Source organism: Dipodomys merriami, unplaced genomic scaffold, assembly GCF_024711535.1.
Source record: "Dipodomys merriami isolate MVZ:Mamm:240054 unplaced genomic scaffold, mDipMer1.0.p SCAF_1, whole genome shotgun sequence".
NCBI classification, from domain to species: Eukaryota; Metazoa; Chordata; class Mammalia; order Rodentia; family Heteromyidae; genus Dipodomys; species Dipodomys merriami.
This window is the reverse complement of record NW_027202270.1, coordinates 49,135,348-49,162,314: the sequence shown is the minus strand read 5'-3', so window position 1 is coordinate 49,162,314 and position 26,967 is coordinate 49,135,348. Positions and strand designations below refer to the sequence as shown.

General features: G+C 34.9%; 1 protein-coding gene across 2 annotated transcripts in view; it reads right to left on the bottom strand.

Annotated features, from left to right (window-relative positions):
* Positions 1-3,676: 3,676 nt before the first annotated feature.
* Positions 3,677-26,967, bottom strand: part of Galnt3 (polypeptide N-acetylgalactosaminyltransferase 3) — a 37,687-nt gene continuing 14,396 nt past the window's right edge. For both annotated transcript variants that reach the window (XM_070021722.1, XM_070021712.1), the window contains 9 exons: positions 23,455-23,627; positions 17,885-18,034; positions 16,922-17,156; positions 16,331-16,448; positions 14,191-14,391; positions 9,994-10,125; positions 9,680-9,781; positions 6,622-6,774; positions 3,677-5,414 (listed from right to left, as the gene is read on the bottom strand). In XM_070021722.1, coding sequence (XP_069877823.1) covers positions 5,292-5,414; positions 6,622-6,774; positions 9,680-9,781; positions 9,994-10,125; positions 14,191-14,391; positions 16,331-16,448; positions 16,922-17,156; positions 17,885-18,034; positions 23,455-23,627 — 1,387 coding nt within the window. In that variant the 3' untranslated portion in view covers positions 3,677-5,291. The remainder of the gene's footprint in view (positions 5,415-6,621; positions 6,775-9,679; positions 9,782-9,993; positions 10,126-14,190; positions 14,392-16,330; positions 16,449-16,921; positions 17,157-17,884; positions 18,035-23,454; positions 23,628-26,967) is intronic.

Below are 26,967 nucleotides of genomic sequence, written 5' to 3'. Positions count from 1 at the left end.
GGAATTTGCTCAACAAGAGTGAAGAGATTATCTGAAGCTTGCATGGGCTACTATGATGAACTAGAGAGACACAGAAGTTTACCGCATCATAGATATGAGAGGAGAGCATTTCACAATTTTAAAGGCTTTCCAGTTGTTATGCTGCACTCAATGTGGATGGAAAGGGGTGGTGAAATGAATAGTAGATTCTACTCTGTGTTTCTTCTGTTCTGTTTCTAAATCCTATGAAATCACAGTGAACTTATAGGGTGAAAAAAATCCACAAATCCAAAGCAAGAAAGAACAGGGAGCTGGGTGCCAGTGTTTCATGCCTAGAGGCTAAGATCTGAGGATCATGGTTCAAAGCCAGACCAGGCAGAAAAGTCCATGGGGCTCTTATCTCCAATAAACCACTCAAAAAAGCCGAAAGTAGTGCTGTGGCTCAAGTGGAAGAGAGCTAGCCTTGAGAACAAAGAAGCTCAGGGAAAGAGCCCAGGCCCTGAGTTCAAGCCCCAGGACCAGAAAAAGAAATAGTAGAAACAAAAAGAAAGAAAAGGAGGTAACCTGTCATCATATTTCCCAAGGCCTCAATCAGAGCACCCTACAGAAAAGAACAGAGTCAACAAGTCCTTTCACACCACTGAGCTTTCCAGAAAGGACACGATGGATCATCAGATATTTGAGCAAAGCATTCATTATGAAATTTCGAGGGTAAAACCAATAGAAAAAAAAAGTCACAATGGAGAAAACAGAATTGAACATAGGTAGAAACTTTAAAACAATTAACAAGCCATTAATATTCTTGGAAAGATAAAAAAAAGTTACATTCATAAAATAATATAGTGGCTCACATTTAGAGAATGAGCCAAATGATAGAAAATAACAGGTCAAGGCTTAAAGTTTAAGTAGAGAATGCTCTGTTTTCTACTTCAAAATAGACAGTGGCAACAGTAAACTTCCCAAATGGATCCATATATCAGGGAGCTGATATAACAAGATTTCTTTAAAAAAATGCAAAAGAGATGCAATTAAGAAATATTTGAAATTGGCAACAAGGTCAACCACCCCCCCCAAAAAAAAAATCCCCAACCTGTTGTTTGCATGTACTGTATCTAGTTCTTTCTTAATTTATTTTTTTTCCATTGGTTTATCCCTGGAAATCACTTTGATTCTGGTACCCTGCGTCTTTTATATACATTTATCTGATTTGGGGAAGGAAAGGGGAATAACAAAATGCTGAAACAAGGATAAAGGATGACCCATTGCCACAATGATACTCACAAGACACTAGGTCAAAAATGAACTTTACAACTTGGGGGCAGGGAAGGAAGGGATAGTGGGAGAAAAACAAAAGAGTAGGTAACAATGTTGGACAAAATTGTACTACTCATTACCTTATTCATGTAACTGTAAACCCTCTGTAAAGCATCTTTACAATAAAATAAAAATTAAAAAAAAAAAAAAAGAATATTTGAAGCTGGACACCAGTGGCTCATGCCTGTAATCCTAGCTACTCAGGAGGCTGAGATCTAAGGATCATGGTCCAAAGCCAGCCCAGGCAGGAAAGTCCATGAGACGCTCCTCTCCAATTAGCCATTAGAAAACCAGAAGTGGCACTGTGGCTAAAAGTGGTAGAGTACTAGCCTTGAGTGAAGAAAGCTCAGGGACAGTGCCTAGGCCCTGACTGAGTTCAAGCCCCACGGCTGACAAAAATAAATAAATTATAAAATTTCTCAGAACTGAAACCCAGAGTAATATGAGACTTCTGAGAAAATTTCAAGGGTAAATAAAAATTCTTAAGTATTCTCAGAGGAAAATGTTAAGATTACAAGCCTGGGGTGTGTGGCTCAAATGATAGAATGCCAGATCAACACATTTGAAGTCCTGAGTTTAAATTCCAGTACCATAAAAATGCATTGACATTTTCAGTGGCTATTGCAATTTAAAAATAAAGATGATTTAAAATCTTTATTAAAAATGATTTCCAGCCTAGAAATCTATTCTCACCTAAACTCTTATATATAAGAATAGGATAAAGTTGTTTCAGATATAGCTCAAACAACGTACTCACCTGAGTCCTTCCACAGAAATGTACTGATATACTCCTCCAAAAAGAGAAAGTCAAAAAATTTGAAGACATAAAATCTAGGAAATAGGAAGAGCAAAAGCAGAGAGCAGAAGGCAGAAAAGAAAAGAGGAGACAAAAAAACGGAGAGACAAATGATGAGAGATGCAGAGAAACAGCAACACAGAGAAAAATAGCAAGGAGACAGAAACGGAGACAGAGAGATATAGAAACCAAGGTCAGGCAGGTACAGCCCCAGGACCTTCTTCCTCTAAGATCAGTCTCCTAAAGGTCTCTTTATCTTCCAATTTTGCCACAGGCCAGTGATTAAGCATTTTGGTGGACATTTCAGATCTAAACCATAAAAGGTTGTGTGTGCAGGAGATATCTCTTCACTATAGAAACTGGGTTGATGGTTGACAATATGAAGAAAGTAGTGAAAATGAAAATGCTCAAAAAAATCTCCATCAAATATTTTAAGTGAATATATGCACAGACATGCATACATATAAACACCTATACTTGTGTTCATATTTATTTTCACAGATACACTGTTAGGGCCAACTGGCCTTCTGAATATGCAAAGTTACTGAATATTCTGCAGCATGTTGCCTGAACAAGCCATGCTGAAGATTAAGATCTTAAATATTTTAAGATACTTTGTTTTGTAATCTTCAAAGTGAATTATGAACTTTGCAGGCAGAGTCGTTTTACATTGTTTTTGGTAATTTTACAGTTCTTATCCATCCATGACTTAGCATTGCTTTTAGGAATTTGCCTTTTTTCTTCTTTAACAGAAATAGTAGCTCTCTACCTTTTTGTTTTGTGTATCAATGGTCTGCATAGTGCTTACTTGTCTATGAAGAACCTTCTCTGGGACTTAAAGTTCACCATCACTGCATAGTAATTTTAATAATTTAGTTTGGCAATTTTAGGGTAGAGCTCATTTTTCCCTATGGCTCATTGTGTGGTTGTGTTTCAGTTTACAGTGTGCCTGTGCATTTGGGTAGAACCTAGTACGCTTGCAGGCAGAGTTCCGAAAACTTGGTCCTCTGGTATGAAGGCAGCATGCCAGGTCTTCTGGAGCTACTACATCATTTGCCCTGGCAACTTTCAATTGAGCAAGAGCACCACAATTTCACACTTGAGTACATGCAAATCACTCAGGTGGAAGACAGCCAGCTCACACAAATAGCTAACAGCATTGCGCCAAAACTCAGAGTTTAAAAAGGTACCACCCACCCCAAAAGGAACAATCCTTAATTAAATTATTGATACGACACTTGAGCAACAACCTAAGATTGCCAGTCAGGTAAGGAAGAATTTCCTGTGGATGCATTTAACTCAACAATAGTTAATCAATGGAATCTAAACAGATTTCACTTGGGTCATGATAAATATGATCTTATAAAGGGTACTAGAACTGGTTTTGTTTTATTAAACACACATTGCTTAAGTTCATTTAAGACATATATCTGATATATATACATATGCACATATATACATATACACATACATATATATACATATATGTCTCTATATACATATATATATCATGCTTTAAAAGAATCAGGTCCTCATAGATGTTTACGTCAATGTAACAAATTAAGAAACAAAAATTGCACATATAAGTGACTGCTTATATTTTTAATGATATATATTATTAGCTATAAAATAGAGAAATATTTTTACTTATTAATTGAAGTGTCATTGGCACTATAAAATATACATCTTTCTGGCATGCTCTATTTCAGCATTGTTGATCTATTTCATGAAACACAGCTCAAAGGCACTGACAAGTCTTATTGAGCTCAGCATAACTTAATACAAAGTCAGACACAAAATAAATGTTAGTTGAATGTAAACAAATGTTGGCAAAGTAATCAGTTGGGAATGCAGGATTCTTAATCAAATTTTAAAGTCGTATACAATTAGATGGAGGCAATAATCAAAACTGCGTTCTTTGTACAATTTAGAATTCAAGTTTAAAATAATGAAGTCCATTTTATTTTATTTCTGGAATAATTACACAAGGCATCTATATATAAAAGGACCAAAAAGAAAAAAATTGGTAAGCCTCCTAATAAAATATGATTTAAAAAAGTAATCTCTATCAGATACTTAAGGAAAGTTATCAGAAATTTGTTCAAGAATCTATGGCTCCACATGTAAGTGATTAGTAATCCAGTACATGAAATACATGTTTCCCCAACTACATTCAATTACAGAGTTTATCCTTAACAGGAAGAAAATTTAAACAAGTAGTTACAAGTTGTTTAGGGTTCTTTTATTGTGTTTTCCACAAATGTAAAATTAAGGCCTTTTTGATGAGGAAAATCCATGACAAAGATAATCAGTAACAAATAAAATTTAGAATCCAGTCAAGTATTCTGCATTTGTAAATTCAATATCACAAACACTCAAGATTAGTGAATTTTGGTAAGAAAAAAAGACTATTAGGAAAGAAAAGGACCCCTTATTAATAGGAAATAATTTATAAATCGTTTCTTTTTAATCACTCTGGGAAAACACACAGGATAGTCACTTAGAAAAAGCCATTCAGGGAAGACTGAAGGGCATCTAGTGAAGTGGGTTTCAGATGAAAAAGTATTTTCAAAATTGTCAATAAATTTAAGTGTTAAAAATACTCCTCCTCTTCTTCTTCAACTTCATGCTTCAAGAAAAATTTGACAGACAAGTAAACAGAAGACAAAGAAGAAGTTTACCTGCATTTAAAAATAATAAACTCTTAGTCTATAAAAATTTCCTGGTTTGTGCACAAAGGCCAATGTATGACCATTATTGATACACTTCTATGTCGTTAAAAAAATACAGTATCAAATCTTTCTCCGCCCTTTCCCCTTCCCCCCCAACCTAGGGAAGATATTTTAAATTATGAGCATGTAAATGTAGCTATGTATATCAATTGCATTACAAAAACACAGATATCACCTTACTAGGGAAATTATTTTCATAACTCTGTAAACATTTCTTCTCTTACATCTGGACATTTTAGAATCATCTTTGGTACACTAGTTATTGTGCTTCAAGACAGAAATGTCTATGATTTTTGCAGCAGTACCACATAGTGCTACATAGACATTTTTAGATATAAATAAGGAAAATGCACTTGGAATAAGTTACAATTAGCTGCTTTTGCATAATTTTGGAAACTACAGTGTATGCTTAGTCACAGTTTTATGAGAAACAATATCTCATTTTCAAACTCCTTAATTTTAAGAAACACTTAATCATTTTGGCTAAAAATCCATTTTTGGAGTAGGTCTGAAGGATTGCATGACACCAAGTTGGGATGTTCTCCAGTTGCTGAAAGGCACAGTTTTAAGGCTGGATTATACAGAAGTTGATCCTAGAATAAAAGAAGGCAAACAGTAAGCTTCAGGACTCTTGGTTAACAAATATGTATGGAAAAGGACCTTACAATCTCATTGAAGCAAAAGAGAAACATGCATAACAAGTATTTTTATCTTTTAATCTTCTTAAGATTAAAATGGGTAAAATGTCAGTAAACACCATCATTTACATGACCACTGTTCAATTACATAAAGAATTAGACAAAAAAAGAGGTATATAGAGTAAGATCAATCAAAGTTCTCAAGCAAGAAACATTCCCTTAACATATTTGACAATTTCTTTAAAAATAATCATAAATCATACAGGCTAGTCTTACAATATTTCAGTATTTCACAAAACAATTTATAGGGAAGAACTGACTAAACCTTAAACCATTTGCTTAAAACCAAGTGATTAGCTGAAACATGTTGCCAGGAAGTGGAGAGGTCACAGGGGAAGAGATCAGACAAATAGACAGAGAAAGGACAGATGGAAATCATCATGATATTAAACATACATATGTGAAAATGGAACCAAATAATTGCCAGTATGGGTGGGGGTGAAACAGATGTAGGAAAATGAAGGAACGGGTGACACTGATCAAGGTGGATTGTACTCACAAAATGATATACTGAATTGAAATTCTTTGTACAACTTCTTAAAGATAATAAAAGCATTATATATAATGTTTATATATTATAAAACATTACATATTATACATATAACCTACCATACACTATATATATAATAAAACATATATTATTGTTTTTACATATATACACACAAGTGATCTGTCATGTATTTTCTCAACTTTAGTTTCATGGGAAAAAAACAAAATAGAGGAAGAAGAATTAATGACTATGCAAAAACATACACTTTCTTCCCTCTGCAAGAAGAAAAATATGACTCTTTTTTTTTTTTGTAAGAGTCATATAAAAGCAATGTAAAAACCCCTGCATAGTTAAAAAGAGCAATTATTACTAATAATTCATAGACTTACTTGAGCTGCATAAATGGGCTCTAAAGAAGTAAATATGATTATATGATTCCTAGAGGTACTTAAATCATAAAGTCTCCTTTTATGTTGGTGATATATATATTTATATATTAATGAAGTTAATAATAAAGGCAGAGAAATCCTGGTGGAACATACTGAAATACTATTATTTCATGTATTTTTTTTTCAGTTAAGCATTTTGAGTAAATTAACTGCATTTAGTTACCTTCTGGATGTCCCATATCTGTTCTTCAGCAACAATTGTCTTTTGACCCTTATAGGCACATGGCTTCAGCTGGAGAGGACCTGGAGCAGCATGAAGACACAATTCTTTCTGGATATTATGCCGGATTTCACGGTGAGCAGAGTATTCAAAGTACTATGGAAAAAAAAGGTTATTAATGACAAAAGCACCTGCATATTCAGTTACAAAATAAGTCAACCACTCATTGAGAAATAAACATGTTTATTTTTGCCAAATAATACAATAGCTGGACCAATGGCTCATGTCTATAATCCTAGCCACTTAAAAGGCTGAGATCTGAGAATCTCAATTCAGAGACAGCCCAGGCAGATAAATCTTGAGATAAAAATCTCAAGTTCTAGGTATAGGCAATTACTTTTTGAGGAGAACTCTAATTGCCCAAGATAATACCAAGAATTGACCAATGGGATTACATCAGATTAAAAGCTGCATATCAAAGAAAACCAGAGTGAAGGGATCACCCATGGAGGGGAAGCCAATTTCCAGCAACTGACAGAATAAAGGATGATATCCAGCATATACAAAGAGCTTGGAAAATTGAACATTAAGAAGGTAAAGAATACAATTAATAAAGAGACAAATACATAGCTCAGCTAGTTCTCAGAAGTGCAAACAGCTAATAATTACATAGAGAAATATTCAACATCCTTACTCACAAAATAAATACAAACCAAAATTAATGCTGAGATGCTATCTCACCCCAGTCAGAATAACAATCATCAAGAAAACAAATAACAAATGCTGGAGAGGATGTGGGGAAGAGAAACCTTGATATATTCCCTGGAAATGTAAAATGGTGCAACCACTAACGAATCAGTAAGGAGGTTCTGTCTTATGACCCTATCTGAAGGAAAGTAAATTAGTATAGCAGCTTTGCTCACAATAACCAAGTTGTGCAATCAGCCCGGTGCTCAACAACCAATTCATGAATAAAGAAAATTATATATGTGTACTAATTTATCTATAAAGGATAATGAAATTATATCATTTTCAGAAAAATGGATGGAACAGTAGATTTTCACTTTGAGCAAGATAAACCAATATCAAAAAGTGACATATCAAATGTTACCTCTTACGTGTGGAATATAGATTAAAAATGATGGTGGTGATGATGATGATGACAACAACAATGATGATGATGATGAATCATGAGTTTAAGAAGAAAACTGTTTGAAGAAGATTAGTAGAAGGGAGAAACAGGATCCTCAGGGGGAATTTAAAAAATGAAGTTATAATGTATACATGTATAGAGTATGCATGAATGTGTAGCATATGGGATATATATAGTATATGTATGAGTATAGATGTATATATATATATATATATACACACACACACACACACACATACACACATACATAAATATAGTGTAATAAAGCTCATTAAACACTGTCAAAAAAGGGAAAAATTTGAGGAGGAATTGTAATAGAGGAGTGAATTTCTTTGAAGTACAGAATTATATTTCTATGGAATGATTACAATGAAACTGTCTTGAATTATTAATGTGTGCTAATAAAAAGTCATTAAAATGGACCTTAGAAGAAATGGAAAATAGCTGAAAACATTTTAGGAACAGATTTTTTGTAATAATCCAGCTCAGCAGAATGCTGGACCAACTGTAACTCAAAACCAGGACAAATACCTTGGCAAAGAGTAAAAGAAGCTAAGCATTGTTATAATGGCTTAAGGTTTATTGTATCAGAATATCATCCAATTTAACCACATAACCCAAATAATTGTTATTTTGCAAACACAAAACTGCTATAATTGAGTTACATGCTATGAAATTATAGTTTCATGATCAAAACAGAAGAGAGCATGAGAAAATGTTCAAATTACATGCAACCTCAACATTTTGGCACTCAAGGAATTAAAATTTACAAAGAAGTTGAAATGTGGCATTTGTTTGAAAATTTAAAGGATATAAACCAAAATGGCATGTTAAGGTGACAGAAGCCAGATTCAGTTTCAAATATAAACCAGACTACATTATTCTCCTGATCAAAATCTTCAGATGGCTTCTGTCAAACTCAGAATTAAATCCAAGTACCTTAATGAGGCCTGCACAGCCCTCCATGACTAGGTCCCTTATCACAGTCTGTGACTCATTTCCTACCCCTCCTTGCCTGACCACTCTTCCTGGACTACCCTGGCTTTCTGTTCTCTGCATGAATCTGTCCCTAGGCACCTGGTTAGATTTCCCTGTCCCTGCTCTCCCAGCCCTCCCCCCCCCCCCCCCCCCCCGGGCCACTTAAGATATTCTTTTCCGGGAGTTCTGCTCCCGCTCTCTCATTTAGACCTCTACTCTAAGATAATCTTTCAGAAATGTCCTCTTGAATCTTGGAAAATAATCCCTTACCCCCTACCACTAATAGAATATCCTGATATGCTTTGTTTTTCTTTATAATCAGTATTACTATTTTTTTCTTGTGAACGGAAGGAGAAAGGAAGGGAATACCCTGAAACGTAATATTGATTACATTGTCCACCCAGATTGGGCTAGATAATAACATTGGGCATTTGAGCCTTAACTGGTAAAATAGTGTCCACAAGTCAGACACCACCAGTGAAGAATCAAGAACATATACTGTTGGGGGACAGGAAGGATACTTATGTAATATCTTGGCCCACAAAAGGAAGTAAAAATGGCAGCTCTGTTTGTGTTAACAGGAGATGCAATTTGCTATTAAATTCAATTCAATATGGCCATCAGATATAATCTTATAAAGTTACCATGCCAATAGTAACATGCAAACATCCATGAAATACAGAAGAGATCCTTTTTGAAAGTTGTCTCATTTTCCTTTCTATTGAATGGGTAAGCAGCATTATTTTTAGAGCCAGAATATAAACCTTACGACTTGGACAGTGATTGCCAAGCTCTGTGTAAACATGATTCACACACCAGAATAGCTGGGCATAGAGCTGAGTTGGGGTTTCAGGGAAACATGAACTATTTTACTTGTGTCAGTCACCTGCTAAGGAGAAGGGAGGGTTTCTATGTAGTGTGCACACTCACCTGGTTTCCCCCAAGCCCATGGCACGTGTACAAAATCAGTGGTTTACCTCCTTGATTGTTTTCTCCAACATCCAGACAGAGAGGCTGACCAACACTTTTTATCTACATTAAAAGAAAAGTCCAATTATGAAACCATATTAAACTATGTAGTTTATATTCAATTAATACCAGTAAAGTAATAAATGTTAAGACTAATAATGTAAGAATCTCAAAAGCAACAAAGCAAAAAATATTCCAGCAATTTTTCCTGAACCACACAAAATGTTGGTGGCAAGGCATATATCAAGTGAAGAAAAGGAACAGGAAATACTCACAAATCCAGAAATAACAGGATTCAGGTCTGGCACGTACACTTCTGGGTAAACAGTGTGCAGATACCACGTAAAGTTTTTACATTGAAGGCGCTTTTTTATTTCAAATCTTTTTGAAAGGTCACCAAATGATTTCTAGAGGAAGAGGAGAAAGGAAGGGATCCTTAATCAAAACAGAAAATAGTTCAAAGACTAATACTTGTATTTGGATCTTGAAAAATAAATTCTAGGTCAAAATGCACAATGCAGTTCAGCGCTATCAACCACCCATTCAGAAATACCTGTTCATTTCTGGGTTCAGAGAATCAAGTAATAAGGTAGCGCTGACCAGATACTATTTTATTTGTTATTTGTGCCTCAACCCTTCTCCCACAGGACAAAGCTCCCTATAGAAACCTGAACACAGAATGGATCTTCACTTTGTACTTTAAGGTAGTCTGAAATTGCCAACAACTTCGCAATTTATGTTTCTTCTTAGTCTAGACTGCAAAACCAACCACTGCAAGTCAGCACAGCTGACATGGTGATTCATATCTGTAACCCAAAGTACTTGGGAGGTGGAGACTGGGAGAATTGGTTTAAGGAGAGCCTGGAAATAAAGTTAAAAGACACATCACCTCAATCAACAAGCAGGATGAGATGGTATGCACCTGGCATCTCAATTATGGAGGACCAGAGTGTGAAGCCACCTGGGCAAAAAAATGCAAGACTGAAAAAATGACCAAATAATGACTAGGGACATTGCTCAAATAATACAGCATCAGTATAGCAAGCAGAAGGCCCTGACTTTAAACTTCAGTACTGTCAAAAACAGAAGAAAAAATCCCAGCACAGTTAAGAATAATTCTTTTGCAATTTAGAAACCTCCTTGTAACAAGATTCCCAACTACAACTTGAGTAGAAAGAGGAAATCTCAAGTGAATTGCATTTTCTTTTCTTTTCTTTTAAAGGACAAGGTAAATGATTCTTAAATGATTAAACTAGAAAGATGCTTTGTTTACAGGTAAACTTTTAGGGACAAATTATATTTGATAGGCAAATGTATGAAAAAAAAACTTGTGAGTTCAACCAAGGAAAATATTTTTTATGTCAGCTCCAATGCTTTCAGCTCAGGTTTGTTTGTTTGTTTGTTTGTTTTGAATGACTCTTAAGGATTTCTGGTCATATAATGCATTTTTAAGTGCACTGTGTCCTATGGTAAGAACCAAGACTGGCTGGATGGAACACTTGTCTCTGTGGGTCAGAAATAGAGTGGTAGGTCCATTTAGAACATTCTTGCCTGTCTAGCCAAGTGCTCTTGTGCAGTACCATATCTGCCCAAATTGTCTTAGTGGTTTTGGGCACACAGATAGTAATCTAACCCAAAGTAATGCTTTCTATTTGTATCTTACTGACCTATTACAGGAAGACACTAGAGACCAAAGAAAATATGGAGATCGGTAAGCAGATATTTCTTCACTGTGCAAGTCAAAATGCTGGTGCTCTGGACTGCCAGTATCATTCCTTCCTACCCGCCTGAATTAGCATTATTTTGTAAATAACTTGGCCACATTAAATGAATCCCATTCTTTTTTATTTTATTTCATTTTACTTATTGTTATTATAAAGGAGATGTACTGAGGGATTACAGTTACATAAGTCAGATGATGAGTACATTTCTTTTATATGCTATCTTCCCTTCCCTTACTCTCTCCCAGTCCCTCCTTCCCATCGCCACCATAGAGTTGCATAGTACAATTTAAACACTATCCAGTGATGCACTTTTTCACCTTTTTTCCCCTCAAGTTCTGTACCCCACACCTGCCAAAGGTAGACATACACATAAACCATACAGACAGAAAACTGAAACAACAATAATAAAAAGAGATCTCTTGTTTCTATATCTTAGAGTTCTCTCTCTCTCTCTCTCTTTCTCTTTCTCTCTCTCTCTCTCTCTCACAAACACACATACACACACACACAATTTTATACAAATGAGGCACATATGCATTGTGCCTTTGTGAAACCCATTCTTAAGCTGTTATTTTGTTAGTTTTCCACATACAACACAACTCACTTGTAATACGTTGTCAGGATAATATGGTGTAAAGGTGTAGAGGCTATCTAGGAGAGGTTAGTAATAACATCATGCTTTTGTTAACACTTATTACTTCCTCACTTTACAGCTATTCCAGTGACAGATAGGACATATACTTCTCAAGGCACAGAGGGAGAAAGGAAAGCCACGTATAGCACACTCCACACCCAGCTACCTGGTAGCTATTGTACAAAGATAGTGTTGTTCAATTTTATTCCTAAAGGGGCTTTGCCAAAGCAGTATCTCCAATGATTAGTGGAACTAGGACTTAGAGAAAAGAAAGAAAAAGGAAATGAAAAGAAAGGGAAAAAAGCAAAAGAAAGGAAAGGAAATGTTAATACTGCTGGCTCATTCTCATGCACATCAAGCCCTTGTCTCTACATCCAGTTCAAAAAGCTACTTGGAACCTACATTGAAAAAAAGCAGTTATTTCTGAGAAAAAAGTGTTGATGTGTTCTGATTGGTGATATAGGCTCTGATTGCTTGATCAAGAGAATGTGGTATATATACGCAATGGAACTTTACTCATCCATTGGAAAGAATGATATTGCACATTTTTAGAGAAATGGAAAGGCCTGGGAAAAATTATATTAAATGAAGTAAGTCAGGCTCAGAAAGACAACAGATGCATGTATTTCCTTATATGTGGAAGCTAGATTTAGCTTATAAACTTGTAAGTAAATCCATTAGGTGGTATGTATGTATATATAAATATATGAACTGGAATAAGGTAGATTCAAGGGCGAACTCAAATAGCATAATTCTTTTTGTTTTTTGTTGTAAAAATGCTGTGCAGAGGGGTTACAATTATATGAGCAAGGTAATGAGTGCATTTCCTTCCCTCCAAATAGCATAATTCTTTAGCAAGACAAAGTTAATAAAAAAACCAGGAAACAGATTTTTGAAAGTACTGGGGTGGGGTCAAGGGGAAAGCAGCAAACAAATGAAGAGAAGGGAAGAAAGCGATTAATCAAGAATTGCGTGTATTTTTTTTGGGGGGGGGGGTCCGGTCACGTGGCCTGAACTCTGGGCCTGGGCGCTGTCCCTCAGCTCTTCAGCTCAAGGCTAGCGCTCTACCACTTGAGCTACAGCACCACTTCCGGCTTTTTTTTTTGCATATGGAGTGCTGAGGAATTGAACCCAGGGCCTCAGGCATGCAAGGCAAGCGCTCTACCACTGAGCCACCTTCCCAGCCCCGCATGTATTATTTATAAGATGATTTCTTTGTTGCTTTGTATGTCCCTCCCCCATGGTATAACCCCTGTTTTCACAGTATTTGATGTTAGTATAATTTTGGGAGGGGAAGGGAAAAAAATAAATTGTTTAAATAGGGATCCAGGTGGACCCATTGCAACAATAAGATGTACAAAAACGAACTTATGTTATGTCGAAAAACGAACTTACAACTTTGGTGGAGGGGGGAGCAGAGGGGAGATGGTAGGGCAGGGATGGTAAGGGGAAACAAAGGAGGAGGCAGCAATGCTTGATAAGAAATGTACTCATTACCTTGCTCATGGAATTGTAACCCCTCTGTATGGTATTTTTCACAATTAAAAAACTTATTAATAAAAATAGAATTTCACATATATCTTACAAAATTAGGGGGATGGGGAAGAATGGATGAGAATGTTGAAAGGGGTGACATTGATCAAGATGCATTATACTCATTAACTGCTTTGTTAATTGGTAACTCCTTCATGTAACTACTTAAAGATAATAAGATGTGTGTGTGTGTGTGTGTGTGTGTGTGTGTGTGTATCTATATCTATCTATCTATCTATCTATCTATCTCTATATATATATATGAGCAGTTCTACTTCATTTTATCTTGAGTAAAAAAAAAAACATTTTTTTAAAGCAGTCATACAAAGTATCTTTCATATGGAAAGGGACAAGATCAAATGGAAAGCCTGAATGCTTAAAATGCTGTTTAGTTAATTTTTCCTCTCAAGAGAGAGACCTGGCATCCATTAAGTTACACATTTTAAGAACTAAGAAACAACAGCAACCTTTGCTTTAAAAGTAAATATTTGAATGCTCTGTATTTTAGGTGACTCAAGAATAAGGAGATGTGAACTTGGTACATCTTTTAATAGTAAATTAATAATTTAGCTCTAACTTACTTGTTTAACAATTTTTGCTGCATCTGTGTTTCTCCTATAAAATATTTCCTTGTAGTCGTCCATCCAGACTTCTGCAAGGCGAACTTGGTTGCGAGCGATCACCTGAGTGCCTTTTGGAAAGGTATGAGGGCTTTTGCTGCGAAAAACATGTCCAACAACAGAGCAAGGCATAATCTCCAACTGCCCACCACACTGCCAAACCTGACAATTAATGATATTTGTTTAAATTTACAGTATTTGTGGGAAATCAAAGTGCTGCTTTTAAGTTCACCTTTAAGATATTAATCAAACAAAATACAAAGAAGAGATTTATTGTATCAATGTATTCATAAAGAGTCCCTTGTTCCCTGCCAGTTCAACTTCAGTTCCATAGACTTAAAGCATGACTTCTTCTGAGGTTATAAACATTCATTTAGAGCAAACCTGTAGAAAGTAAGTTAACAAAGTATATTGGATCTTTCAGAAAAATGAATTCCAAGATTTTTTCTTTTGCAAACAACTATGTAAATCTTCCATACACAGACACCAAAGGCTCTAGTGCATTTATTTCCATTTTATGCAACTTACATGGTCACTTCAATTAATCCATATGATTCTCTTTTAAAGAGTATATAAGCATTCTAGATATAAGTGAACCTAGACTCTCTGTGCTCAACTTGGTATATAAGAAAAAAATTCTAGATAGCCATTATTACAAATCTACAATCTATTAAAAGTTTGAATAGTTGATCATTACTAAAAAAAATGCATGCCTCTTTAGAAAGTTTAAATACTCATTCAATCTAATTGTAAGTAAAATGCTAAATTGTGAACTGATACCTTCTTACTTAAATGTGTTAATAAGTGGTTCTGACATAAATAATAACTAAGCAAAAGTCTGAAAGGAAGTCATAATTAATAGTATATGCTAGTAATCAGATAAGTGATCAATCAACTTTTTTATTCTTTAAATAAATGAGAAATATTAATGGTATGTTCTATTTAACAAACTACTGCAGCTCCTCCTCCTACTACTTAACAAAGTACTATTGAAGTGAATAAATCAAGATCCTGCCCTTAAGTAGTTCAAACCTGGTTAAGATAATTGTTGTCAAAGTTTAATGGAGCCAGAGTTGAAATTTTAAATCTTCTAACTTAGTTTATTTTTCTACTACAATTTATGGTAAGGGATAAAAACTCTAAGGCATAAATATATGACCAGATAAGATGATGTTAAATGAAATGAACCCCAAGATAGGGACACAAGTGGTTTTGTTCTTTCTTGCTATTGTTTCTAACGTATTTATAATGTACCATGTGATTTTTTTTTTTGTTTCTTTGTATATTCCTCCCCCACGGTATAACCCGTTTTCACTGTATTTGATGTCAGTGCCCTGCATCTTGTATATACACTTCTCTAGCTTGGAAAAGGGAAGGGAAAAAACAAAATGCTTAAATAGGGATATAGGTTGACCCACTGTAACACGGAGATGTACAAGACACTATGTTGAAAAATGAACTTTACAATTTAGGCAGGGAGGGGGGAGAGTGTAGTTGTGGAGGTGGGAGGGAAGGGATGGTCGGGGGAAAACAGAAGAGGCGGTAACAATGCTTGATAGGAAATGTACTCATTACCTTGCTCATGTAACTGTAACCCCTCTGTACATTACTTTTACAATAAAAAACGTATTAAAAAATAAACTCATGAAATACAAAATGGATAGAAATTATCTAGAGCCTTTGTTTACATAATAGCTTTTATTATGTATAGATTTAAAAAACTGGAACCACTCATTTCATCCAATCAGTTAAGTCCAATGTCCTTTGAAATTTTTTTCCATTACGGACTGCCTTGATAATCAACTTATTTCCTGAAGTACCAGGTTTAATGATATTTATCTTGGCTGGAATTCAGTAGCTACAGTCTATTAATTGGTGTTACTGCCTGAACACAGGAGTTTAATTCCTTCTGTTACTTTGCCAATGATGAACAAATATATCGTTACAATGTGAAAGGAACTATTCTTATTTCCAGATTTTCAGCAATTAAATTTTAGGCAGCACCAAAAAACTCCACAGATCTATAATGATCGATACCAGCCAATTTGAACACTACAATTCACTGTTTAACAAGTGTGCTATATTTATCACCACAACTTACTCTGAATGACATTTCTATGTTTTCACCTCCCCAGATTTCCATTTCTTCATCATAACTTCCAATATGTTCAAAATATTCTTTTGATATGGAAAAAAGTCCTCCTGCAAAAGTAGGAGTTCTGAAAAATAATCCATTGTAAAATGGTTATAATAGCTATACAAGGTAAAATAGCTGAAAGAAACACATAAACTCTCCATGCTAAGAAGATACCATAACTTAAAATTTTTAAAGATTAAGTTAAAAACCTTTAAAATGTCATCTTTGAAGCCAAGCTTTGGGGGGTAAATAAATAAGTTATGTGTCCTCTTTCAGATTATTTTTAACCATGCCTTAGGATTCTTAAATAATGATTTAAGAAGATGTACGAACCCACCTAATTTTACTCTATAGCCTACCATAGCATATGCAGGTGCCTAATTACTTTCCTATTCTTTCTTTTTAGGATATGTATTTGCTCTCCTTGTTTTCACTGTAAGAATTACATAAGAGAGAACCACTGCAAAAACAAAATGCAAAAAAAAAAAAAAAGCACGCACATATTCAGCACACAATGTTGTGGTATGAATTAAGACTAAGAGCCATTTGTCTTACTTGATTGGATAGGTTTCATCTTTCCTTCTGTGCTTCTCGTGATCAGGAAGCGCTTCCCAGCCAAAAGAAAGGCTCCAGTCAAAGTTCCCACGATTGTGGTTACTTCCATATGGAGAAGGCTTGTTGAATTCAAATGTGTTCAGATCTATGGATGCAATATCTGGACTTACAACAGCTGTGTAGTTCTCAGCTATTCTGGCCAGCAAAGGTTCTAACCAACCATAGAAACACTCGCCTGTGAAAACCAGAATTGCATTAATTCACTGAAAAAAATATATGTGCATATAAACATTAGCGCACTGAGAGCTCTTTTTAGTTACTTGGGTAGCTAGCAGATCTCAGAAAAATGGTAATTAACTTGTTTTCTGTTGAATGGATATATAGCTGTGATTTTTTTTAACGTTATTGAGTTATGGTAGACAAAAATCTCTCTATATATCATTATGCTATACATTGTAATGTTCTGATAGATGTATGCATCTGAAATGATTTCCCACAATTAAATTAATTCCTATATATATCATTTCATATGTGTGCGAACATTTAAAATCTACTCTTAGCAATTTTTAAGCGTGTTATAAATTATTAACCACAGTTGCAATGTTGTACAATGGAACTTGAAAAGGGAGGATTTCCTCAAGGTTCCTTGTGACAAGTGTAGTTTCAAAAACTAAAGCAAGAATGTTCAAAGGGGATGCACTGATCAAGAAGTATTGTACTGATAAACTGCTTTGTTGAATGGTAACTCCTTTGTACAACTATTTAAAATAATAACAATAAAAGATAAAGCAAGATTAAGCAGAGTTAGGAAAAAATTTTCTATGAAGATAAACTCTGCTCCAAGAAGAAGTGAAGCAATTCTAAAATTCAGGTGATGTTTTTTCCTTTAAAATGGACTATGGATCAATTTTAAATTAAAGGGGTAGGGAGGGAACATTAGACTACTTACTGTTGCGTACTTACAGTGGGCATCTAAGAATGTGAGCGTTTCAGCTGTTGCTACCGCTGCTCCTAGCAACCGTGCAGTGATCAGACCTTTCCTTTCTTTTTGTCTGACTATTTTGACTATGGCAAATTGTTTTATATATTCCTCAAGTTTTTCATGTAAGTACTCTGTAAGGAAAGAAAATCAGGATTAACTCTTCCTAAACTTATCTTGATTCATAGGAGTCAATGAAACCATACAATGTGTGACCCCTCCAAAGTGTTCAGTGGTTAACATATTTTCCCACAGTGATATGAAAATGCTTATTTTAAATCATTATTGGGAAAAGAGCTACATATCCAAGTTGTAATTGCTACAACACATAAACATTATAACACACACTAATCTTAGATGCTTCCTGTCAATAAACATATGTGTTTGGGGGTGAGAGATTGAAGTAGAGAGGAACCCAGGAGTTAAGAAAGTATCTTGTCAGGTCTGTGTACTATGGGAGTAAAAGAAATGGAATTTGGCCCACATAGCTATTCAACAATTTTCAAGATGGTATTTAAGATAGATATCTTAATGACAAAATGCCAATTATCATCAAAAGGATTGTCTGATATTTAAGTAGTGGTCAAAATAACTTAAGACCAAAATGTCAAGAAAAAGGCAAGTAGGAGAGGTGCAAAGAAAGCACTTTGGGTCCATTGTTACAATGTTAACAGAAAATTGCTTAATCCTTTGGAGTCTACAGACAGACTATGTCCACTAAAAATATGGAAGCAAAAGAAAGCATGTGAATCAGGAGGTTAAAATAACTAAAACCGTAGCAATGGGTATATGCTTTCATATATACAACATTCTAATTTGGATTAGCTGCATAATAAACAAAAATTGAGGTGGAAATAAAAAGAAAAATCCGTTTATCAAATAAGGTTCTATTCATATTTTAAAACAATTTCTTAAGTCTATGTCTTGCTTTTTTCTGTTTTAAACAAACATGGTCTTGCTGTGTAGCCCTGGCTATCCTGGTTACCATGAAGTATACCAGGCTGGCTTTGACAACTTGCCATCCTACTGCTGTAACATGCTGAGTGCTGGGATTACAGATGTGTACCATCATCCACACTCACTGTTGAATTCTCCAATTCTTGCTGAGTATATAGGTGAAATTTAAGTGACTTTCTTGGGCCCAGAGCCTCAAGTAAATTTGGAAATATGGAGAAAATTAGTAAGGCCCTGCAGTAGATTGCTTCTATCACATTTCAGAACCAAGAGGAGCTGAGTTGTGGCTCTGTCTGGCATTGTGTGGGTGGGTTTGTTTGTTTTGATTTGTTCACCAGTAATTCACACTGAAGAATTAATTATTTAAAGCACTCATAGAGGAGATAAGGTGCCAGGAACAAACTGTACTGAAAAATAAATCTGTCTGAAAACTATTGTCTCTGAGAAGTACTCTTAACTTTTCAGACTCTTCTAAGTACATTCAGAAATGATTCTCTTAAAGACATGCAATATTATCATTCAATAGATAATCGTAAAATCTTCTGCTTTAAGATGTAAAGTTTCAAAAGTCTTACTGGATTTTTTAAAAAATGAAGTTACTTTGAGTCCTGTCAATACAACTTCTCATTGCTTTAATTTATTAAAACATGTTTTACATAAGATGTTTGATATAGGCTACACATTCTTGTCTTCCCTCCAAATTTGTTTCCATTTCCACTGTTCTTTTGGAAGCACACAAAGCCACAGGAGATGGGATATACAGGGCTCCATTGATGCAACATTATTGTTAGTGTTACTTCAGCCAGGTGCTTACCTGTGCTGCTCTTCTTATCTGTAAGATGGAGATAGTAAAACATACTGTTGTGCAAGAATACTAACACCAGGTTGTAACCGTTTTGTAGCAATATGACTACCTATTTAAGCTGCATTATCCCTAAACAGATTGGAGTTGGGGATTACATCTACCTCACAGTTTCCTTTATAGCAAAGAGCACTGTGGCTACTCCCTGGATAGCTCTTCAATTGATTCAATTCAGTAGGTTACAACAGTATGAAAGGACGGCTTTCACTAAGAAAACAGCTCCAATGGCCAGGCAATCCCAAAATGTGGACATTTGAGACTGGAGGAGAACCAGTCAAAGGCCAGCTTGGGCTAAAATGTGAGAATCTGTCACAAAAGAAAACTAAAGGCTCTAAGTTTACTGTCAAGTGATGTAAAGAGTTAGAAGAAAATACTCATATCCTTAGAGAAGTTCTAATGCTCTTTTGCTATTGAAAGTATAATGTGATTTAAGTACAAGATAAATGTTTAAGTAAAATGTGTCTAATCCACCATTAAAAATAATGCTTTGAGCGGGTGCCAGTGGCTCACTTCTATAATCCTAGGTACTTAGGAATCTGAGATCTGAGGAGCAAGATTTGAGGTCAACCACTACAGAAAAGTCCAAGAGACTCTTATCCTCAATTAACCACGGAAAAGCCAGAAGTGGAGCTTTGGCTCAAGTGATAAGAGCACTAGCTTGAGCAAAAAATTCTAAAGGGACAGTGCCCAAGCCCAGAGTTCAAGCCCTGATACTAACACACACTCACACACATACTCTCCCTCCCAGCTTCCTCTCTCTTTGTAACTGTCTGTCTGTCTTTGAAAGTATAATACATGGACTAATAACAGTAAGATGTGTAAAGGTCAGCACTTAAAATGGGATGTCTTTGACATAATTAAACATATTTGAACAGTGGTTATGGAAGGAAATGAACAAAATAAAAGTGGTTAAACAGGAAGATTGTGAATATGTGAATAAGTACCTCTTTCCATTCTGATTTTCATTGATGTGTGTGTGTGTGTGTGTGTGTGTGTGTGTGTGTGTGTGTGTGTGTGTGTGTGTGTGTGTGTGTGTGTGTGTGTGTGTGTGTGTGTGTGTGTGTGTGTGTGTGTGTGTGTGTGTGTGTGTGTGTGTGTGTGTGTGTGTGTGTGTGGTGTATCCACTGGTGGTTCTAGAATGCTGTCCTTGAGCTGAAGGCTAGTAGTCTACCACTTGAGACACAGCTCCACTTTCACTTTTTGCCCAGCACTGGTGGATGGTGCCTGTAATTCTAGCTACTCAAGAGGCTTAGACTGAGGATCATGGTTCAAAGCCAGCCTGGGCAGGAAAGTCCATGTGACTCTTTTCTCCAATTAACCAAAAAAGGCTGCTGCTCAAGTGGTAGAACACTAGCCTTGGGCAGTATCAGCTCAGGGTAAGTGCTCAGGCCCAGACTTCAAGCCCTAGGACCAATGCACACATTAAGTTTCACCGACAAAAATATTGAAAAAAAACCAACAACCAAACTTTTAAAATGTCATAATCTATATATGACCACATATAAATTTCATGTGTATTGTACATATATGCCCAAAGTATCTATGTTTGTCTTGATAAAACTTTTGTAAAGAAAGAAAAAGTCACTGTCTTTCCTGTCCAAGCTGTTTTCAAACTGCAATACTCAGATCTCAGCCTCCTGAGTATCTATGATTACAAGTATGAGTCACTGGCACCCGCTTCCTTTAGTTCTTTAATTTTGTCTGTGTTCTTATAAATAAAAATCGCATCATCAACTGAAGGCCATCTGGGAATACATTTACCATGTCCCTATTATCTCCCCTATTATCTTTCCTACTTGGAAGACCAAACCACATAAAAAATCTTCTGAGAGAAAGCATTCAAAATGAAAGGAGAAGAAAAGATCTGTGAGGTACAGTGGTTTGTTGTTGTTGTTAAGGTAAAACACATAGTGGAGTGTAGAACTTAGCCAGACATCCCTTAAAATCCAAGTGCGTCCAACTAGATAGAAAGAATAAGAACAAACTGGGGCACATTAACAGTAAATTAGCTAATTACAATTAAATGGAAATACCCTGCATAGGTGTATTACAGATGTAAATCAGGGATCTACAGTCTGTGACCTTTTCTTTTTGAGGTAGTCCAGCATCCCCAGTGATAGAATTAGAGAGGTCCTCTAGGGCTATCTGCTTATCACATATGACCTGAATCCAGAAGACTTAAGTTATAAAATTTTCTCCCTTTATATTCAGGTCAAAAATCTATGGAGTTAAGCAACTTTATTCTACCTGAATGTTCCTTGATTTTGAGAACCCATTGTTCACTTTACTCAGAATATCTGTGAAACCATGGAAATATTTTTACTCTCATGTACCAATATCACATATATCAGGTTAAAATCTTCATTTTACATTATTACTGTGTCTAGAATCTAGATACATCCTACAATGGATGGATGATCACCTAACAGGCATGATTCCTCTTTGCTCATATACATAAGGGAATACTGTATACAACAACAAATATTGCTTTGGATTTGGTCAAAAGATGTTCTTTCCATTTTATTTATGAAGTGATAGCTAATCAGTGCTGGGGCTGTGATCGGGCTTTGGGGAATCTGGTTCCAATTTTGCGTTCATTCATTTGGGAATATATTCTGTAATGATTGAAGGTCATCTGTTTGGTACCTGTAATTTAGAAAATTAGAGTACTTGTAGAGTAGCCTTATGATTCAAGTTTAAAAGGTACAACTTGGTATCTGATATAGACTTTTACGTTTAAATGCATTAAGGAATTCTGCTAATTTTGAAAACAATGCTGGAATGTTTAAAAAATATTAGTACAATATTTTTCTGTCCATCATGGTACATTAATACAATAGTGATATGATGCTTGCCTAGCATGCACAAGGCCCTGGGCTCAATCCTTACATGGCAATAAAAAGAAAAAAAAATCAAAGTCAAAATAAAACAACATAGGGATTCTTTTCTGATCTTCACTAGTTATCTACATGATTTAGTAAGAAATTGATGTCATTTATCTTAGGTCATTGGTTGTTCTAAGCCACCCTGCGAGTTGTGTACTATTTCAATATTTGCTCAATTCTGAGCTACACAATTGGATGTTTTTTAATAATCAATGACACACTGGTTTAATTGCTTGCGGGATGTTCTTAATTATAGTGATTGATAAAATAATGATATATCTTAAAATAGATTTGATTAAATGTAAAATTATCCTCCATTTTACCAATACAGCTTACAAGACAAAGAGGCAAAAGAACTTGACCAGGAGAGGAAAGGGATGATAGGGGAAAAACAAAGGAGGGTGTAACAATGCTCAGTAGGAAATGGACTCATTACCTTGCTCATGTAACTGTAACCCCTCTGTACAGTATCTTTACAATAAAAATAAATTTAAAAAAAAGAACAACTTGACCAAATTCTTGACCAGGATTCAAGCTAAGGCAGTTTGTCTCCAGGCTAGAAGCCAGGCTGTTAACCACTGTATCTCAGAATAAGAAGTGAGAACTGCAGAGTTATAAGCAATGGCATTTCATAGCTTTTTATGGTACAAAATATTTGCATATGGATATCTTTGGATTTTACTTTCACTCATTATATATCAACCATACTATTTCTAGCAATACAGCATCTTGCTATGTAGCTGAGGCGATACTCCCATTTGATGATCATCCTGCCTCCACATCCTCCTCAAGTTGCATCCTCCCCAGTTGCATCCAAACTATTCAAAATCTGACAAGGCATGTGCTTTCTTACCATCTACACTAGCATCATCCACCAAAATGATTTCCTTCAGCAGTATTGCAGGTGAAGAATAGAGTACGCTGTGAACAGTTCTAAGCAGGGTGGACCATGCTTCATTGTGAAAAACGATTATGACACTGGTGGTAGGCAGGGGAGGGCAGCGCTTAAATTTTTGCTCAATACATCTAGGAAAGGCCAAAAAAGCAGAAGAGTTATCACTTTTCTTATTTTATTGCACAGTATGCCATTGCTAAAATTTTCATGGTTTATCTTTATCTCCAAAAATTACAATAAATAGGTTTCTTTCTACATGAGATACTCTTAATGGTGTATAAGCATAAATACATCAGAGTAAGTTTTTACAAGATTGTTCACCTAGAGACTATGCCCACTGGTATGGATTACAATACGTTAGTGTAAGTTTCTTCAACAGTGTGATTTCAGAAACAAATAACATTTAAAACGAAAAAAAGTCACCTCTGTCAGTCAACATGTAAGAATGGAAAATCTTGGTCACTGCTAGAATACAAAATATTCTTTTTTCTTGCTTTATTTGCAATTTAAATTATACTGTTAATTACTTTCAAAGAAATTACTTTAAATACCTTTCTAAGTATTTACATTTCCTATTACCTAATATTATTTAGACATTTAATCTAGATAAAGAATCAAATGGGATGCTTAACATAATTTAAATTATTATGCTATCATCTGGCAAATATTTATCAGTTTTATGTATGTTTAAGATGTTTTGTTCAATAATGTATTCTACTGTCTTATTAAGACCTAGTATTTTTTTAAAAATTCTATTTAACAAGAAATATTTACAAGTTTAAAATATAGATTGAAGTCCATGTTAAAAGTCCTGTGTATCTGTCACCAGATATAACAAGGCAAATGGGACACAGGGAGATAATTCTTAGCTGATTAGTGGTATGTGCATGCATTAGCTAGACTCATTTGTTATCTGATTTTGAAGTCATTGTTACAACAATGTCTTCTTCTAAGAAAACTATCTGGCTCAGTAGAATCAGAGTAGCCTGCTGGATTGAGGTATGATTAAGAGAGAAATCTGAAACACTTGGACAAAAAAAAATGTGGTCTATGGAAAAGATAGACAAATAAAACAACTGTATATCTATATCTTCAAAGTCACTTGCATACCATAAATGGCTATACAATTTTGACTAACAAACTATGAGTTTTTTCCCCATCAAGTCAGATCCTCCCACACTATAAATAGTGTGTGAACAATGAAACATTGTTTCACAAATGCAAGGATAGGGAAGTAAATCATTCACCCATAGAGATAAAAGTCCAACACACTTGAGTTGCTTTCCAGGATCAACAGACCAGTGGACAGGGGACTGAAAGATGGTAGCCCGCAGTGTGACGGTGGGGACCTGGGAAAGCCATGCTAGAAAGGATCGCACATTCTCTCATTAATTATTTTTATAACAATATTTTAATGGAAATATTGGTATCCTTTACTAAGAGAGGGTCTTTAGGGAGGAATATTTATAGTAATTAAAAAGGAATTTGGGGCTTAAGGATGAAAATAATGTGTCAATATCATGGAGGGAGCAGAGAGAAGGGTGAGTCTAGTGAAAGTGATTTTGCTCTCTGGTCTTTATAATTTCAAAGCACAGTATCAATGCATGGTCAGAAGCAAGTCATTACATTCTTCCTCATTTTTTAGAGTAAAAGCAAATTGTTTATTCTAAATTGAATTTTAGAGAAACTACTAAGGTAAAACTAAAGCTCAAACACAAGATGTTTATCTATACCCTTGAATCATTAACAAAAAAGAAATATAAATATAAGTTCATATTTCCAATATAGAAAGGTTTATAAATCAACATAAACTATATATAAAAACTGCTGAAAAACTCAATAGTGTAATTCCTTCTTTAAAAAAAAAAGGAGGAAAAAGTGGATTCAGCAGCAAAGAGGGAGAGAAATGATAGAAGAGTAGGGAGAGGAGAAATACCACCGCCACTGTGGTAAGACTTCTGTCTTACCTCTTAGGGAAGAGAATTTTGATATTTAAATAAAAATTAACTAATTTTCAATGTAATTAATGCAATACTAGACAAGAGTTAGAAAAAAATTTTAATGCAGAAATAACACTAATAACATTAATAAAATGTTATCACGTGCATTGTGCAAGGATATCCCTCTATTTAAGCTAGGCTTTATTTGCTTCACTGATCTAGTGATACTAGTTACTAATTAATCCTGACAAAGTGAGGGTTAAAGGGACAAAATTTCACACTATGATTTCATAAACTCCATCTTGAAACCATGAACTTGTTGAAGTTATGTTATAAAATCATTTTATGTCACCCAAAGCAGTGCAATTAAAATAATTTGCTACAGTGACTGGTGATTTCTAATCAAACCATTCACAAAATTTGAAATGCAGACGCTTGCTCAAACCATCAGTCACATGGTCACTTGTCTCTATAGAAACTAGATCCTTGTGTCTAATAAACATGGGAACAGACTAGCAATTTTTCAGAAACTGTTGTTGATATAGGTTATACTCAAAATAAAAAACAATCCTTCAATACAGTCTTCACAAACACTACTTAGAAATAAGTAAATACATACAATTTTAATTCTAAACAGAAAATGTTGTTAATACACTTAGCTGTAACTGTAGCCAAAAAATGTTGTGACCAAAAATGTTGTTAATATACTTAGCTGATCTTCACTTAATAATTTACAATACTGAAAAATATTACAGCTCATTATGAGCTGAAAGAAATTGTTACTTCAAAGAATAAAAATGATGACTGCTGGTGAATTAGTTATATGCAGCATTGCATTTGAATCTATTGAGGTAATAAAGAAATTATACTGTGCCCTGATAAAACAACTAGAATATATATTATATATTATATATACATTATTTTAGCTGAAAGGTTAATATATATATTCAATCATTTGCTTTTATTATACATTCACTTAATAATGATGAATAATTTTAATCTTGGAGCACAGAGATTAAAGTTACAGAATTTTAATCTATACAACTTCCACACTGACTACATACTGAAGCAGGTATTCACAATCATAAATCAAGGAAACCCTGAGTAAAGCAGTAAATCAGTTCACAAAAATTCTTATTTGCAGGTTCACAACCAAATTAATCAGCTGTAATCAGATAAATGTTTTGGCATTGCTTGCTTACTGTGTGCCTATCCTGATGGCTAGAGTGTGCTAGAATTAATTTTACCCTTTGCAATTCAAATGCAGCATTTAAACAATACTTTACAGATAACAAAATGATTAAAGACACAGAAAAGGTATCAGCAAACCCGAAGGAAAGAATTAATCAAATATTGTAGATTTGATACAAACGTGAAAGAAAGTGACTCAAAAATAAGGAATATTAGCCTCTTGATAGCTAAAGGAAGCCAATTCTATAGACATGAGAATTTGATCAGCAAAACTCTGGGGAGTAATAGTGGAAACACTAATGTCAACATTCCAACAATATTCCCCCTTAAAAGAAAGGTT